The sequence below is a fragment of the Humulus lupulus genome, chromosome 6 (assembly GCF_963169125.1).
Source record: "Humulus lupulus chromosome 6, drHumLupu1.1, whole genome shotgun sequence".
In the NCBI taxonomy this organism is placed as follows: domain Eukaryota; kingdom Viridiplantae; phylum Streptophyta; class Magnoliopsida; order Rosales; family Cannabaceae; genus Humulus; species Humulus lupulus.
In genome coordinates, this window is record NC_084798.1 from 46,265,889 (window position 1) to 46,284,558 (window position 18,670).

Sequence of the window (18,670 nt, forward strand, 5' to 3'; positions counted from 1 at the left end):
TTCTGACCCACTATCAAGGCTGACTCATTTGATTACATCAAGAGATGCAATAAGTGTCAACGGTTCGCAACAATCCAATGAGCTCCACCTTCCGAGCTAACTATGATGACCTCCTCATGGCCATTTGCAGTCTGGGGAATTGACCTCATAGGCTCGTTGCCAACTGGCAAAGGCAGAGTTAAGTACGCAGTAGTCGCAGTAGACTATTTTACGAAGTGGACCGAGGTCAAACCTCTGGAAACAATTACCTCAAAGAAAGTCTTGGACTTTGTGGTAAAAAATATAATATGCCGATATGGAATGCCAAGGAAGACAGTATTGGATAACGGTACTCAATTTGATAGTGAACTGTTTACCAATTTTTGTGAGAAAAATGGGATGATAAAGAGCTTCTCCTCTGTGGCCCATCCCTAAGCAAATGGCCAAGTTGAAGCTGTGAATAAAACTTTGAAGAGCTCTATGAAGAAGAAATTGGATGAAGCTAAGGGAAAATGGCCCGAGGAGTTGCCCCAAGTCTTATGGGCATATCAGACCACAGCTCATACTTCAACAGGACATACCCCTTTTTCTCTGGCATATGGATGCGAGGCTATGCTACCAATCGAGGTCGAAATACCCACCATTCGTAGCCACGCTTATGATCAAGCCTCGAGCCAATCCTAGCTCGAAGTAAGTCTGGACCTGATTGAAGAACGACGGGATGACGCTCGACTATTAAATGCAACTTATCAGCAGTGAGCTACCCAATATTTCAATAAAAGGGTTTGGGACAGAAATTTTGGATTGGGAGATTTGGTGCTAAGGCGCGTGTTCCTAGCTACGCGGGACCCAGCCGCTAGCGTGCTTGGGCCTAATTGGGAAGGGCCTTATCAAATCGAATCAGTTATCTGACCTGGCGTCTGCAAATTGGCAAGATTAAACGGGGAATTGGTACCACGAGCATGGAATGGCGAACATCTACGACCTTACTATCAATAGTGTAGGAATGATGTCAGCTGTAACTGTGCTTGTTTATCTTTACTATGCTTCTGTTAATAAATTGTTCAATTCGGAATAAAGTTCATTTTTGTTTCAATATGTTGTATTTTTTGCAAACTCTCTTAATTTAATAACCTATGGTCACACTATTAGGATATTAAGGGGGCATTAGTGGTATATATACTGTAAGCTTGAAAAAATAAAAAAATATCGTACACGAAAAGTAATATATATTGAGATAACTCTATTACCTTATAGGAAAATAATTGAGGCGTGCGACTGGTTTTCTCTCTCCCCATGGTGAGGCAAAAGAAGACCTCTCAGAAGCCTGTTCTTCGATCAACTGAGATAGTGGGTTGATCTGTCCAGAATAATCATGAATGAGTGGAGATAGAAGAAGAAGTGAGTGGGGATCCCCCGGAGGAGATTTTTGCTGATACGGTAGCTGACTTTCAAGCGGTTGGGGAGGATCAATTACTGGAGGATTACGAATTGACCAAAGATGAAAGCATTTCTGGCTCTAGGTCTTGGGTGAATGCAGCTGAGGAGACGAATTTCCAAGAACTAGCTAAAGAAAAGTGGTCCAATTTTCAGGAATCTTTTGCTTCTCAGGGAGGTGCTCGGCTCAAATTTGAGGAACCCTTGTGCCGAGATGGGAAGTTGATAGCTCAAGTTGATGTGGAGGACATAGAAGTGGAAGCTTCATTTTGGAAATCAGCTATGGCATGTGTTGTTTTAGGAGCAAATCCTCCATTTTCTGTTTTTGAAGGGTTTATTAAACGTTTATGGGGAAAATTGGGTATAGAGAGAATTTCTCGTATGAATGTGGGTCATACTATAGTCAAATTCCGAGATGTAGCAACTCGAGATATGGTGTTGGAATCTTGTGTGGTTCATTTTGACAGAAAACCTATTTTGCTGAGGCCTTGGTCGACAGATTTTGATAAAATGAGATTGGTGAAATCAGTTTCGGTCTGGATAAGACTACCAGATTTGGGTCTTCAATATTGGGATCTTAAAAGCCTGAGTGCTCTTGTTAGCACTATAGGTAAGCCTATGATGATTGATAAGGTTACAAAGGATAGGTCAATGATGAAGTTTGCTAGAGTTCTTGTGGATGTAGAGATATCAGATGATACTCAGTTTATCAATTTTATCAATGAACGAGGTCAATTAATTGAACAGGTTATAGAGTTTGAGTGGCTTCCTAACCATTGTTCGAATTGTAAAAGTTTAGGCCATACTTTTGCTAGTTGCAAGCATGTTCAGGAGGCTGTTTGGAGGCCAAAAAAGAAGGATTCTGGTTTGGAAAATGGGGGTTCCTCTGATATGTCAGTGCCTAGTTTTGAGGCGAGATCCAAGGATCATCATAATCAGGCGGCTGGAAAGGGTGAACAGATGGATATAATGGAAAAACAAACAGAAACAGTAAAGGATGCTAGTTGTTCTATGACTGGGAAATAGATGAAATGGACTACACCAAAAAGGAAGGGACGTTCTAGGCAAAATGCTTCAACATTTATGACTTTGAGAGCTAACAAATATAGTATATTACAGGAGAATCATTTGGAGGTCTCAAAGAAGTGTCCAAAAGAGGTCCATACTTCTAATGGAGGGGTGCAACTTACTGTGTTGGAACATTAGGGGTTTGAATAGAAGGAATAAGTAAAGGTCTTCGTTAGACTTTTGTAGGTTCAATAAAATTGGTTTAGGTGCTTTTCTTGAGACTAAATTGAAAGGCAATAAGATTGAGGAGATGATGAGGACTGTTTTCTTGGGATGGAATTGGTATAGTAGCCTGATTGTGGAGGGTAGGATTTTGTTAGTTTGGAAGAAGGATATAGTTTCTCTAAATGTAATTCAGGCAATTGACCAATTAGTTAATTGTGAGGTGAAGATCAAGGGAGTTTCTCAAAAAAATTACATGACTTTTGCGTATGGTAGGAATTCATTGGAGGAGAGGAAAGGTCTTTGGACTCAATTAGCCTTACTTGAGTATTCTTTTCTTCACTGGTTGGTAGTAGGGGACTTCAATGCAGTCTTTGAATATGATGATCGTATTGGTGGTAGGCCAGTTACTGAGTTGGAAGTGGAAGATAGTCATCTTTGGAGGGCATATGCTATGATGTCGGAATTACGTTTGAATGGTTCTCATTATACCTGGTCAAATAAGCAAATGGAAGGAACCAGAATTTTCTCAAAATTGGACAGAATTTTTATAAATGAACTGTGGATAGATGCACTTCCTTATTCTGAAGCTCGTATTAACTGGGATGTTATTTTCGATCATTGTTTTTTCCTTATCAAAATAGTTCCAGTTCAGCTTTCAGGGGTTCGGCCTTTCAGATATTATAACATTTGGGCTCATCATTAGGATTTTTGGAGTACAGTCCTTTGTAACTGGTCTATACCGATTGGTGGTTATGGGTTGCAGCAGATTATTCATAAGTTAAAGAGGCTAGAACCTATTTTACTTCAGTTTAATAAACTGCAAGTTGGAGATGTTGCTCAACAATTTTCTATTGCAGAACTTAATTATGAGCAGACCCAGCTCTTGTTACAGCAGAATCCCTCTTCACCTTCTCTTCAGCAGGATGAGAAAGAGGTGTATTTAGATTTTGGCTGTAAGTCCAGAATGTATGAGAGCTTTCTTCGACAAAAGAGCAAAATTAATTGGCTTCGATTTGGTGATGATAATACTGCTTATTTTCATGCTAGTCTTAAGCAGAGGAGAATTGGCAACCGAATCACTTCTTATATGAATGATGAGGGTCAGATTATTGATAATTATGCTGAGGTTGTTGAGCATTTCTATAATCATTTCAAAGGCTTTCTTGGCAAATCTAGTACAGCAGTTAGTCGAGTAAATCAGGATTGTTTCCGGCAAGGGCCAGTTTTGACTTTGGAGCAACAACTAGATTTAATTTAGCCTTTTACTATGAAGGATGTTAAGAGGTCATTATTTAGTATACCATCCATCAAAAGCCCTGGTCCAGATGGTTATGGCTCCGGAAACTACAAAACATTATGGAAGGATATAGGGGATGAAATCTCTGAGGCGATTTTGTTATTCTTTAAGCGTGGGGAGATTCCATCTGAGCTTAATAGAACAATTTTATCTCTCATTCCTAAGGTAGATTCTCCAGCCAAAGCTTCTGATTATATACCTATAGCTTGTTGTAACACTCTCTACAAATGTATTTCAAAGATGCTTTGTTTTCGGTTGACTAAAATTCTTCCTATGATTGTCCATCAAAACCAAGGAGCTTTTATAAAGAATAGATTGCTTGCACATAATATTTTAATTCTTCAAGATTTGCTTCATGGTTATACTAGGAAGAATATTTCTCCCCGATGCTTGATAAAAATTGATCTAAGTAAGGCCTATGATTCTCTTTATTGGGTTTTTTTGGAGGATATTCTGACAGCTTTTTGTTTTCCAAGAAGGTTTATTCAATGGATAATGATTTGTTTGACGGGTACATCTTATACCCTCCTGATGAATGGGACATTACAAGGGAGTTTTGATGGGAGAAAAGGTTTAAGACAAGGAGACTCGATTTCTCCTTTGCTGTTTGTGCTTGTCATGGAGTATCTTACTTGGCTTCTAAGGCTTATTTCTCAACATAGGGAGTTCTGATTTCATCCCATGTGTAAACATTTGCAACTTGTTAATCTTTGTTTTGCGGATGATCTTATTTTGCTTTGCAAGGGGAATTTTAGATCGGTTCAACTCTTATTTGATGGATTTTCCAGATTTAGTCAGTGTTCTGGGTTGTCTGCTAATCTGAATAAATCGCAAGTGTTCTTTGGAGGTATGTCATCTGAAGTGAAGAATAATATTCTGAGATCTGTTGTTATAGTTGAGGGTACTTTTCCCTTGAAGTACCTGGGTGCTACGCTGCGTCCTACGAGATGGATGGCAGCTGATTGTGGTAAGATTATTAAGAAGATTTAGACTCAGCTCCATGTTTAGGCGAGTAGACACTTGTCTTTTGCTGGGAGAACGCAATTGATTTTCTCTGTCTTGTTGGGAATTCGGTCTTACTAGATGAGTATTTTTCTATTGCCTCAGAGTGTCATTCAAGAAATTGATAGGTTGTGTCGCAACTTTTTATGGGGAACCAAAGGCAATCGCAGCAAGTTCCATTGTTCTTCTTGGGCTCAGGTTTGTCTTCCTAAGACTATGGGCGGTTTAGGTTTTAAGGAGGGCCCTAAGTGGAACAAAGTTTTACTAGCCAAATTTATTTGAGCTCTTTCCTCTAAACAAGACGTGTTGTGGGTTAAGTGGATAGACGAGCTTTATTTTAAAGGTCAATCTTTCTGGAATTATACATTAAAATCATATGTTAGTTGATATTGGAAAAAATTATGCTATCTAAAAGAGTTGATATCTGAAGAGGATTTGGAGGCTTCGACTGTGAATGGTAAGTTGAATCTGAAGGTTCTGTATAGTTTTTGGCTTCAGAGGGACCTGGTCACTTTTGTTAAGGCTGTGTGGAGTAGACTTGCTGTCCTTAAGCATCGTTTTATATTATGGCAATCGGCCCTTGGTCATCTGCTAACTAGAGACAATTTGATGCATTGTCATATTTTTGTTGCATCTTGCTTGTGTTTGGTTTGTGAGAGAGTTGAGGAGACTCATAAGCATTTGTTCTTTGATTGTATCTTCTCTCAACAGGTTTTGGAGTTGATTAAAATCTGGTTAGGTCTTGTTATTTGGCCAAAGCAGTATGCAGATTGGACGAATTGGTTAGAAGGATAGCCTAAAGATTTAATGCAACGCATTGCTGTAGCCTCCTTGGCAGCTGTTGTCTATTGTATATGGTGTAACAAAAATTCCTGTATTTTTGCTTATTGTTCTTTCTCAGCTCATCGTATAGATTGTATGATTAAGTTGGGATTGAAAGCTAGATTACGTAGTATTTTGAGTCAAAAATTACTGGACAAGAATCGGTCTCTTGCTGAATTTGTTAGGAAGTTGTAAGTTGGTGTCTTGGTAGCTCTGTGTGACAGTCAGAATCTCGTGATCCGTAAGAGTAAAGACCGGGTAAGCTGTGCAATCCCACACCGCCTGGGGAAGGTCAAGTGTGATGATTCTAAGACTATGTAGGTATGGGACTACACAGTTGACGATGGCTTAAATGGATTGATGGGTACTACCTATATCAACAAGATGCATCTTCTTTTCGATAGCCCATCACTTGAGAACACCAAAGTTAAGCGTGCTTGACCTGGGGTAATCTAGGGATGGCTGACCTCCTGGGAAGTTTTCCCAAGAAGCATGCGAGTGAGGACAAAGCACGCTGGAAAGACTCGTGTTGGTTTGTAGGGCTAGTCGTCATTCCAGAAAGCAGCCATAGTGACGTGGGGCGTCACATATGGTATCAGAGCCTTGACCCAGCCAGAAGTGTGGCGGACGAGGACGTCGGGACCGTAAGGGGGGGTGATTGTGAGAGTCAGAATCCCATGATCCGTAAGGGGAAAGACCGGGTAAGCTGTGCAATCCCACACCGCCTGGGGAAGGTCAAGTGTGATGATTCTAAGACTATGTAGGTATGGGACTACACAGTTGAAGAGGGCTTAAATGGATTGATGGGTACTACCTATATCAACAAGATGCATCTTTTTTTCGGTAGCCCATCACTTGAGAGCTCCAAAGTTAAGCGTGCTTGACCTGGGGTAATCTAGGGATGGGTGACCTCCTAGGAAGTTTTCCCAGGAAGCATGCGAGTGAGGACAAAGCACGTTGGAAAGACTCTTGTTGGTTTGTAGGGCCAGTCGTCATTCCAGAAAGCAGCCATAGTGACGTGGGGCGTCACACTCTGCTTGTGAGCTTTTGGTTGTAATTTTGTGTTGAGCAATATATTCTTTTTTCTGATTAAAAAAAAAGAATAAAAGTGTTTGGATTTAACCAAATACGCGAGCTAAGATAGTTTGGACATAACCAAACTATTAAAGAATAAAAGTGTTTGGATTTAACCAAATACGCGAGCTAAGATAGTTTGGACATAACCAAACTCTTAAAGAATAAAAGTGTTTGGATTTAACCAAATACGCTAGCTAAGATAGTTGGGACATAACCAAACTATTAAAGAATAGAAGTGTTTGGATTTAACGAAATAAGCGAGCTAAGATAGTTTGGACACAACCAAATTATTAAAGAAGTATTTGGATATAACCGAATGCGCGAGCTAAAATAATTTGGACATTAAAAGTAAAGTATTTGGATATAACCAAATGTGCGAGCCAAGGTAATTTGGATATAACCAAATGCGCGATCTTGATATAACTAGATCAAAAATATATAAGTGTATGGATTACGAACCAAAAACACAACCTAAATAGGTTTGTAACAAACCGGCTAAAACTAATCGACAAAAGGTGGGACATAGATAAATCCACCTCAATTTAAGTCGAGATCGAGGCCGGAATATCTTGCAAAAGGAAAGTTTCGACCTCATAACCTTGGGCAGCTACCCGAGGATGAGAAAAAATAACTAGAAAAGCAGGATATAACTAAACTACCCGCCTTACACGCCATATAAGTATTTTCGAGTGCATGGTAAAAGTAAGTTTCGATCTTGACAAGTAACGAGATCGGACACGGATACATCAAGTAAACTATATGAATAAACATCAAGTAAACTATACATTGAAACTCAAGCTTAAATCCACCACGTGTTTGTATGAATAAACAGACAGGCAAACTGTTAATATAAATTGCTTAAAATATTTTAGTTTAAGAGATGTAAAGAAAAAATATTAAAGTAAAGTCAAATATGGTATTGTAAATATCATAAGAAAATAGCTCTTTTACGAGCCATAAATTGTCTTGACCCCAAGAGCATAGAAAACAAAAGATAAAAACTATTACAAAGGTTTCAAAGGGACGCAGCCCCGAATCGAGATTTAGGAGGAAGGAGTGCCCTCCTTAGCCTTCTCTGCCTCATCCCGAGCAGCCTCCTCCGCATCAAGCCGAGCTTGCCATTTGGCCATGAGCTCTTCCTCAAAAAAGCCTAGGAAGTTAGTACCGAGATCGGCGTTACTGGCCCAGATCCTGTACATGGCGAGGTCAATCGCCTGATCCTTCTTCTCCTTGAACTCTTCTAGAAGACGATCCTTTTCGCCCTCCATTATCTCGAAGGTGGCCTTTTTCTCCTCCTTAAGCTTAGCATTGATCTTCTCAAGCTCCTAGAACCTGACATTCAACTTCTCGAGCTTGGCTGTCCTGGCTTTCATCTGCTCGGCTTCAGCCTCCATCTCTGCTTTTACAGCCTTGAACTCGTCAGCGAGCGTAATTTGAAGATCTTTCAACTCTTGGGCATAGGACATGCTCTAGTGAACCTCGTTGTTCAACTTGTAATTAAGCTGAGAAAAGGCAGTGTGAGACTAACAAACAAACAAATCAAGTTAGAACATACACTAAGCACAATTACAACAAATAATAAGGTGAGAGAGGTTACTGCAACAGCAAGCTCGACACTCTTGTCATAAAGAGTGTTGCAGTCCTGAGCATTGTTCAAAAATTGCCACTGGGGAGCCTCGAAGCTGACGATGCTCTGGCCTACCTGAGACAAGACATCCGAGCCAAGTGTGGCCCCATGAGTCCTAGTAGCATTCTCGACAGCATACTCATCAACATGAGTATAAATCGACAACATCCATGTTTTGGAGGTCGCGGGCTTCTTCGGAAGTGGGCCGAGCACTGAGTGGACCATGATGGCAAGAGGCACAGAGGGGACACCCATGGTGGAAGATTTGACCTGGGGAGTCTGATCCAAGGCTGAGCTCGTAACAGTAGGAGCTGGGGGAGGAGGAGTCTTGTTGGTCCTCTTAAGGACCTTGGCAGGGCGATCTGACTTTTGCGAGGCTCTCGGGCGCCTACTCCTCTTGGCCCCTCGCCACTAGCAGGCACAGTGTCGAGATCGGAGTCCATAGTACCTGCACAATCAAATCACATTAGAAGTCGATCTCAATAGCGTAATGCAGACAGTCAAGGAATAAAAGGACAAGTAATGAGGAACCTAACTGGAAATCTCCCCTGAGCTCATGCTCGGCGACCACATAATTCCCCCATCTTTGGAAGAGGCAAGGGGAGTCCCTTCCCTATAGGTGGAGGTCAACCTCAAAAGGTCCCTATAATCATTCATCCCGTATTGGACATCTATTCCATCCCAGACCTCGTTCAGACTATACATATTATCATACTTCCCTAGCCAACTATCAAACCTATGAACCCTCTCATCTACCCAAGACCATACATAAAAGTGGTTCCTATCATCTTCACACAAGATAAGGTGTCGAGCTTATGCTGAAATAGCGAAGGAGACCATAAGGCTGAGCTATGGACGATCGTACCTTTGTCACTCGAGCTCGAAGCTTCGTCATTGGCCTCGTTCCCCAAGCACGGACTCCTGCGATGGTGAGCTGGGGATCGTGCCTTAGAGCTTCGCCTCAGAGGAAGGCTGCTGGTTGGGAGAGGCACAGACTCCCAATTGGTGTACTTCTTATTGGACCAGTCATTTATGGATTGATCCTTCTCCAGGTTACCACAAGCTCGAAGTCTATCTTCATGAAGAAGATAGGAAAGGGAGCGCCTACCATAAGGGAGTTGAAGCAAGGCTTCCTTGTGCTCCTTCATCTTGTCTGTGGGAGTAGGGCGGTGATAGTTGGCTGAAGAATTGAAGGTGTTATGAGTGGTTCGAGCTTAGACAACAATTCAAGCATGAAAAGAAAAGGGTCGTATACTTACGAATTCGCCTGAACGAATAATATCTGGACGGAGCCAGGCCGTCCGTCGAGAAGAATGCAAGTATGAAGTTGGGGGGATGGTTCAGCAGGTCTTCAAAGATTTTCTTCTCCTGGGGATAGCTCATGAGGTAATAGAAGCCATCTCCTCCTCGAGCTCGGGAGGGGTTGCTTTTCAAACAAAAGAGATACAAAATCTCTTTTGGTGAAGGTCCTTCCCACTTTAGCTCGTGGTAAAGCAACCTCAGGGCTGACAAAACCCTGAATGAGTTGGTGTTGAGTTGGAAGGGAGCGAGCCCAACAAAATCCAAAAAATCCTTGAAAAAGGACTTCAAGGGCAATAAGGCCCCTGCCCTCATATGCTCATGGCTCCAAGCCACGTATTTTAACTTATTGTCGGGATTACCATCTCCCTGGGCGCAACAGCTTCGTTCGTGGGAGGTAGGAGCTCGACACCTCAGCGAGCCTGATAATCCAATTTCGTGGAGCGCCAAGATGTAAGAGATTTTTCCTAGTGAAGAAATCGAGCTCCAATAATGCTCGGCCACGAAAAATTCTCCCCTCGAGGTGGGAATAGTAGTTGGCTGTGAGGTAGATGGGAGGTTTGATGGTTCTTCCATCAGTGAAAAGCTTAGATCACCCGGTTTGAATGCCACTGTCACTTTAAGAGTAGGGTCGAGAGGGATTGGTCTGGGCTCGGGGTCTGGGTCCGGATATATTGCGACCCTAAGTTTTCTCCTCTTTTTCTCTTCAACCTCGTCGATTTGCTGTCGAAAGTGAGCTCGGGTGTCTTCTTGCTCACACCTTAGTTCGTGCTCCCGAATCAAGCGTTGATTCCGAGCAAAAGGTGACTCCAAGCTCGGAGTTGCCGGTGAGTAAGGAATTGCGAATTTTGACCCCCGCCACTTTTCCGAGTTCTGCAGCATCTAGCAAGAGAGCAAAATGGTGAGGGACAGACAAACAAGAGATTAAGAATGAAAATCAAGACGTTCTAAGGTCAAATGATAGAGACTATGGAACAAGCTCGATCAAACGAACGAGATCAGGCTTGGAGTGTGTATTCTACGAAAAGGGGGAAAGGTGGATTTATTTTTAAGAATCCCAGATTTTTAGGGAAAAAGTTGGCGGTTACTCAAAAAGTGATATTTTTGGGAAACGTGCAATTTGAATACCCTAATCCTATACCCACTTTCTTGGTCTACACGATACGATAGTCAAAATCAAGATAACCCAGTAAAAGCCATATTTGCATCATTTATGCAAAATCTGGGTTTGGAAAGTCGTAACACCAGATGAGCCTAAAAAACTACACGGTGTTGACAAAAGCATCCTAGTACAAAACTAATGAATATGCCTAAAAGTGCAACAACGTAAAACATGCATGGAAAAAACAAAGTATATACACGGATATATGGAGTCAAGAACAGATGCTTACACAATGTAGATGGTGGATACAAAGAAATTGAAGATTGAAGGATCGGCTGCAAGAACGATCTCACGGAGTTAAACAGACCAGTGATGTTTTGCTTCCTCGGCTTAGAGAACATGCAAGGACGGAAGTTTTTGAGTTATGGTTTTCTTAGTTCTTCTCTCTTTTCTGAAAACTCGAAAGCATAAAAGTAAAATGAGGAAGACGGTGGCATATTTATAGGCCCCAAAGGATGCCAAACGACGAAATAATCTGGACCATTGGTCAATTTCGATGTCTGATCAAATAGCCAGGAGCAAATGGAAGAATGGTGCCATAAAGTTGGCAGGCGGATGGACGTGCTTGGGGTGTAAAAGGCACTCAAGTACTCTGACCATCCAATACCTGGCTGACGCGTGTCTACACTTGAGTACAGCTGATGATACAGTTTCCAAGAAGGGCAGTTCAAAAGTTTCCTTCTCACGGGATTCGAATCGATACTTTTGAGGGGGAAAAATGTTACACCCAAATTTTGAGATGAGAAGTAATTACCCCAAAAACTGGGCTCATCAGGTGTGAGCTCGAAATACGTGCGGTCAACATATGGTCCAACCGTCGAACCTCTTTGAAGCAAACAACGATCTCGAGGATGTGTAGCCTCGAGTATTCTCTGAGCTCGCAATGGCATGACACTTGAATATATTTTTTGCCGATTGCCTTCAGGCGAGATAGCTCGAGCTCGGGAAGTGCAAGCTCGGATGTGACAACCTCGTTAGCACCTACTTATCCAAAGCATAGCGCGAAGTTGGGTAGCAAGCTCGTAATTGACTCATAGCCTTGACACTCAAAACCAATTGCTGATTCCGAAGATTTGATGAGTCATCTGGGATAACCCATTATGTGTGAATGTGTTTATTATAATACAATCCCAATATTTAAGGGATATCATTTAATCTGTTATCCGTTCCCGATCTTCATGGGACGTTTCCGTGTATGTAGGAGATAATGCATTTAATATCATTATTTCAATTGATTTACAGAATATCTTCTCGAAATATGTGGGAATGAATTCTACAACCTTCTCTATAAATAGAGAAGGAATCACCATTTGTAAAGGACTGATTTCTAATTTCTTGAGAGAAAACTTTGGGCAACTCTTCTCTGAAAAGTTTCCAGAAAACTCTTAAGTCTTAATAATATAGACTCGTGGACTAGGCAAAGTTAACTATTGAACCACGTAAAAATCCTTTTGTTTTCCTCATTATTTATTTGCTCCAGTTTTTTATTTTTTAATTGCTCTACTATTTAAGTTGGCGAAAAGCAGCGTCAACACCTTTTGATTCAAACATGAAGGTTGAAAAAAATGAAGGAAGAGCGGTGGCACAATTGGAATATGCAAGTGCAATAGGTAGCCTAATGTACGCCGCTCATTGCACAAGAGCAGATATTGCATATGCAGTTAGTAAACTTAGTAGGTTAACTGGAAATCCAAGTATCAAGCATTGGAAAGCTATTAAGAGAATTCTTGGTTATCTTAAAAGTACCATAGAGTATAGTCTTCACTATATAAATTTTCCAAAGATACTTGAAGGATATTCCGATGCTAATTGGATATCTAGAGTTGGAGATAATCTCTCTACCACCAGTTGGGTGTTTACTCTTGGAGGAGGTGCAATTTCATGGGGCTCCAAGAAGAAAACATGTATATCACACTCAACCATGGAAGCGGATTTTATAGCTTTAGCGGCGACCGGAAAAGAGGTCATGACGGATATTCCTTTAACCTCGAATATGGTATCAACAATTCCAATACATTGTGATAGCCAATCCGCACTTGCTAGAGCATATAATAGTGCATATAATGGAAAGTCTAGACATATTAGTCTTAGATATGAATATGTGAGACAATTGATTCAAGGTGGAATCATATCGATCTCATATGTTAAGACAAGTGCGAACTTAGCGGATCCATTTACTATACCTCTTGTGAGAAGGTTAATAAGTTCTACTTCAAAAGGGATGGGATTGAAACTCCTTGAAAAATAGATTCACCAACGATGGAAACCCAACTCTCAACTTGTACAAATCAAGGGAAAGAGTTCAATGGGTAAGAACAAGTCGTTGATAAGTAAATAGTTTCAACACTAAAATTTATGATGAGTTCCATCTGAAATGGTTAATGTTTGTTGCTACCGAGTTAGGGTTAAGCCTAGGGATTTTAATGAAGTTCAGTTGAGTGTAAGAATCATCTATAAAGGTAGCAAAGATGTTGTAAGAACTTCACCTATGTGGTCTTAGAGGTGTTGCCGCCTCTCATGGGAGTTCGAGATGAGCACATGGCCATGATAGTGCTAAGCGAGAAAGTGGGAAAAAAAAAAGATGTGGTGGAGGTGTGTGAGGTATAACCGATGTTATCATATGGAATACTTGGTTCAAGCTTTAAGCAACAAATGATTTTCATAAGACTTTGTGGTATTTTCACAAAGGTAAAGTTCAAACCGAAAGTCACTTTATTTTATGCACCAAAATTGTTTAAGTTAGAGAATGTGGCTTGTATTTAACCAAGTGGGGGATTGTTATGATTGGTTAAATAAAAATGATAAGTGTAAAAATACAAGCAAGGTATAAACACTTAGTAGAATTCACATAATGAAGATGTGAATTTGAGCTTCAATTGTAGGCACTTATAAAATGCAAATTTTGGTCCAACGTGATACATGACAGTATTTAAAGGTTCCCAAAAATTTAGGTGGAATTTAGAGCAATTTTGGGACCTTTGTAAGTGTCAAAACTCAGAAAGGGTGGCGATACATCGCCATCCAAGAGGCGAGACATCGCCTGAAAGCTAGGCTTTCCAGAAACCCTAACATGCGACGCATCGTCGCCTGCTGTATTACATGAAATATTGTAAGTGTCCAAATAGTGTTTTGGAAGACTATCACTCTCCAATCTCTCTCTACCATCTCTCTTTCTCTCTAGCTCAAATAATCTCTAAGTTTTCTCCAAGAACTCTCCAAGAAAGTGCTTGACATTGAGAGTTGAAGGCTTGTTCAATCTCTATCCTCATTTCCTAAAGAGAAGGGCTCAAGCATCAATGATGGCTGGGAAATAGAGTATTAGGATAGCATTTTGCAACACGTATATGCCTTGGTTAGTGTTTGGTTTCTCAAGGGTTTGCTCAAGTTATTTGCTCAAAGTGGTGATCTTGCCTAGGGTTTTGAAGCTTCGTCAAAGTTGACAAACACCAATTGTTCTAATTGGGTTTGCATGGTCTTTCTCAATCTTTTTTAAGTCTCTGTCAATCAAAATTTTATGTAGATTCTATTTCTTGTGGTGGTGTTATCTCACTCTCCCCCAACAGTTCTTGGGCTTAATAGTTAGTGCCTGTGGGATAGAGGCAAATCCCAAGAAGATCAAGACCTTGACCGAAATGCCATCCCCCCGAAAACATAAATACGTACAAAGCTTCACCGGGAGGATAGGTGTGTTTAGTCTCTTTGCCTACAAGGCAATGGATAAGTGCATTCTGTTCTTCAACATCCTCCGAAGAGATCAAAGATTCGAATGGATGAAGGAGTGTGAGCAGGCATTCCAGTAACTAAAGGCACAAATAGTTAATCTGCCAATCCTGTCAAAGCCCATGGATGAAGAACCACTCCTCCTCTACATGACTATCTCGGAGGATGCCATCAATGCAGCCTTAGTTGGAAAAGAAGGCCATGTTCAACACCCATTCTATTATGTGAGTAAGAGACTCCACGGAGTGGAGTCCAGGTATCCACTTATGGAGAAGCTAACTTTTCGCCTAATAGTTTCTTCTCAAAAGCTAAGGCCCTACTTCCAAGCGCATCCCATGAAGGTCCTCACCAACCAGTCCTTGCAGCAAGTCCTCCAAAAGCCCGAGTCCTCAGGGAGACTCCTCAAGTGGCCGTCGAACTAAGTCAGTTTGACATTACTTATCATTCGATGATTTCCATCAAGGGACAAGCACTTGTTGATTTCATTGTCGAGTGAACAGGGACACATGAACGACCCGGGGATGCCCCGGTGGTCTGACCCATGTGGAAGCTATATGTAGATGGGTCCTCCAATGAGAATGGAGTAGGAGCGGGCCTAATCTTTGTATCCTCTGAAGGGCACAAGGTCCACAGTGTTATAAGGTTTGGGTTTGACGCCTCTAACAATGAGGCTGAGTACGAAGCCCTTATTGCTGACTCTCGATGGCCCTAGAGCTCAAGGCTAATAACCTTGAGATTTTTAGTGATTCCCATCTTGTAGTTGTTGAGTAAATTTAAGAAAATAAATTTGTGCAAGTGTACACAGTCGGCAAACAAGTAATAAAGTGATTAGTGAGTATCGTCTCCACAGGGATTGTGTTAGTAATCAATTGTGTAAAATCAACACATAAAAAATTGGAATAAAGGAAATGATAAAGATTTAATTAAATCTAAAAACTAAACAAGAAAGTAAATAAAATAAACAAATGAACGAGAGAGCAAGACAATGGTGAGCTAGAATAATTAATTCCTCCTCAAATGTAAATCAGATGCTAATGTTGCAATAAATGTTGTGGCAAACTGGGAATAATTAATCTAGAATTCCAATTTAGTTCATAAGCTTCCATCGAAGTTACTATGACAACATATGTCTATGTCAATCTGACTTCAAGATTATTTATCAAGCATCAATTTCACAAATATTATGAAAGACATTAATATGACTATACTAACACAAATCAAATTCAAAGAACTTAATCTTGCACCATTCAAGTTGTATGTTCATTAATTAAAACATTTTCAGAATTATTAATTGAATCATTTACTCATAATTGATGGCCAAACAAAAATAAGTAAATAACTTTAAAACCACTTGAATGAATAAAAACAAATTTCACATTAACACCATTAACAAAGTTCCAAAATCACAAATTAGGGTTCATTAACAATTCTAGCTATGAAAAGTTTACCTCATAATTAAAATATCCAAAATACTAATAATAAATGCAAACATTGTAAAATAAAATAAAAGAAAAGAAAAGAAATTCAATACTAAGAGAGGGATGAGAAAATCAAGCCCCAATGGGTGTCCCCAAGTGGTTTTCTTCTTGTCCTTCTCCTTGAATCTTCTCCCTTTTCGTTCTTTTTCCTTTTCTTCTTCTTCATTATCTTGTTTCTCTCAAAGGTGGCTGTTGTACTCTCTTCCTACTACTGTGTGTATGTCTCCCCAAAGAAAAAGGGAGTGGTTGATGATATATCCATTGGGTTAGTTTCCTTTTTTGTTCTCACGTGGGCCTCCCTCTTTTGAATCTTTCTCTCTTCTTTTGAAATCCAATGGTCCAAAAGCAATTAAATGCCCAATAGCATTTTAATTAATACTCAGCCCAAATCAAGACAAGTCCAAAAAAAAATGAGTTGGATAAGACAAAATTTAAGTTTCCCACGTGGCCCTTCCAAATAGCTGGCTGGTAGAACGCGATGCTGCAGCATTACCTCCTCCTAAATCCATTTCAAGCTTCAATTTCTTTCAAAATATTTAAAACTCTATCAACCACCTACCAAGATAAAATTCCACAATTTAGGATATATTTTTCCAACATTATATTAATATTTAATATTTAATATTATCTTACTATATTTAATATTTGACAAAACTAAAATAAAGACACTACAAAACACCCTAAACTACTCTTTTCTTGATAAAAATATAAGTTTAAAAAGCATTAAAATAACTCTAATTTCTACAGTTATCACACCTCCAAATTTATCTCATTGCTTGTCCTGAGTGATGACTCTATAGATAAAAGAATCTAAACAAAGAAATCCAACTCAAAACAAGACAAACACACAAAACGACTAAACACTACAAAAGACACACAAATGAGAGGAAATGCTTAACTTAGTATTATGCTTAATAAGGGACATACTCTCCGAAATTTATTAAAAAGATGATGAATGATGATGGTGATGCCTCTTGCAAATGCTTTCAACCAAATTCCTCAAATGTTAATAATGTTATCAAATCAAGAATCAAACGTTTCTCCCTAAAGTGTGTACATAGTTCTTCCCAAATTATTCTCAAATCTACCCAAAGAAAACTAAACCTTGATCATAAAGCCTAATAATTTTCTCCATAGGTTGACTTAATGATTACCTCTCTACTAATGTAGACAAACACTAAACCAAAGATCAAAAGGACTTTATCTAGCTTCTAATGTAAGACTTAGGTAAGGGAGGTTAAAATAAGTCATTTTTGCTCAAATCACCTTAACAGCACCTTAATTTTCCTAAGACCAAGTAAGAACTCACATTTATTCCCCAAAGAATACCCATACCATTTGAATATCACTATTGTCACTATTCATTATTAAAATCAAACAAAGAAAGAAACATAATACCAAAACTATACTTTACTTTTGTTTTTCTTAGATAAGATGCTACACCCCCAAACTTAACTGCAAACTTTAATTGTACATTTTTTTTCACTTTTTTCATTTCTAGGGGTGCACTCTTTTCTTTACAAATAAACTTTTTGTTTTCCTTTTTTTTTTTATATATAAATGCAAATATAACAATAGCAAGAAGACAATACGATGAGAACCACACTCCCCCCCACCCCCCCCCCCCCCCCCAAAAAAAAAAAACTTAATGATCAACATTGTCCCCAATGTAGAAAATAAGAAAGGCAAACAATGTAGCACTCACCAAAATACCACTCACAATGGCACACTCCTCTCACTCTCCCTCATGATGCAACACTCAACATATATCCAAGCAAAACCAAGGTGCTCATAGGGTAAGGTAAAAGGAAGTGTGTATAGCTAGGCTAGCATGTGGTAAAGAAATAAAGGGAGTCAATTAAGATCGATGGGGGTGACTAGGAATAAAAAGTATGTAACGGTTGGCTCGAAAGGCTTAAACGGTCCAAAGATGGCCTAAATCATGTCCTCAGTTAAGTGTTGTCTAGGATTTCGCCTCAAGGGAACCACTAAGAAATTCTAGAATCTTAAGCTCTCCCAAAAGTCTTGCTAGCCTTAAGGGTTCAAGAAATTATTGGTCAAGTTATGCACGCAAAATTGGGATCCACACTATCATCAAGATTTTTTAAACATCATTAACACTTGAGTACTATTAGCCTAGAACACAAAACAAGAGGCGAGGTGATGGATATTTTACATGAATGCAATTTTTTAGATGGGTCATCATTGAGCCCCAAGTAAGTACCAACTAAAGTAAGCAAAATCCTCTCAAGAAAACAAAAACAACAAAAGAAAGACAATGACAAACTACATGACCAACACCACAACACAAACTCACAAAGTGCAAAGACAAAACTAAATGACTCAAGTTAACCAATACAACCAAAATGACTAGACAACCACACCACCAAATTCAAGTATGGAAGAGATTTTTTTGCACCTGCTCCAATAACAAAGACAAAACTAAAAACTATTAACAAAAAAAACAACACAAATGAGAGCCTCAATAAAGTCACAAATTAAGAAATTCATCCAAAACTTCAAAAAAAACTTTATCA

The 18,670-nt window shown here is 39.7% G+C and overlaps 1 protein-coding gene across 1 annotated transcript; it reads left to right on the forward strand.

Annotated features, from left to right (window-relative positions):
- Positions 1-295: 295 nt before the first annotated feature.
- Positions 296-3,907, forward strand: LOC133785043 (uncharacterized). The gene is made up of 4 exons (XM_062224303.1): positions 296-328; positions 1,369-2,422; positions 2,691-3,310; positions 3,413-3,907. The coding sequence occupies exons 1-4, from the start codon at positions 296-298 to the stop codon at positions 3,905-3,907; spliced, it is 2,202 nt and encodes a 733-aa protein (XP_062080287.1).
- Positions 3,908-18,670: the final 14,763 nt, after the last annotated feature.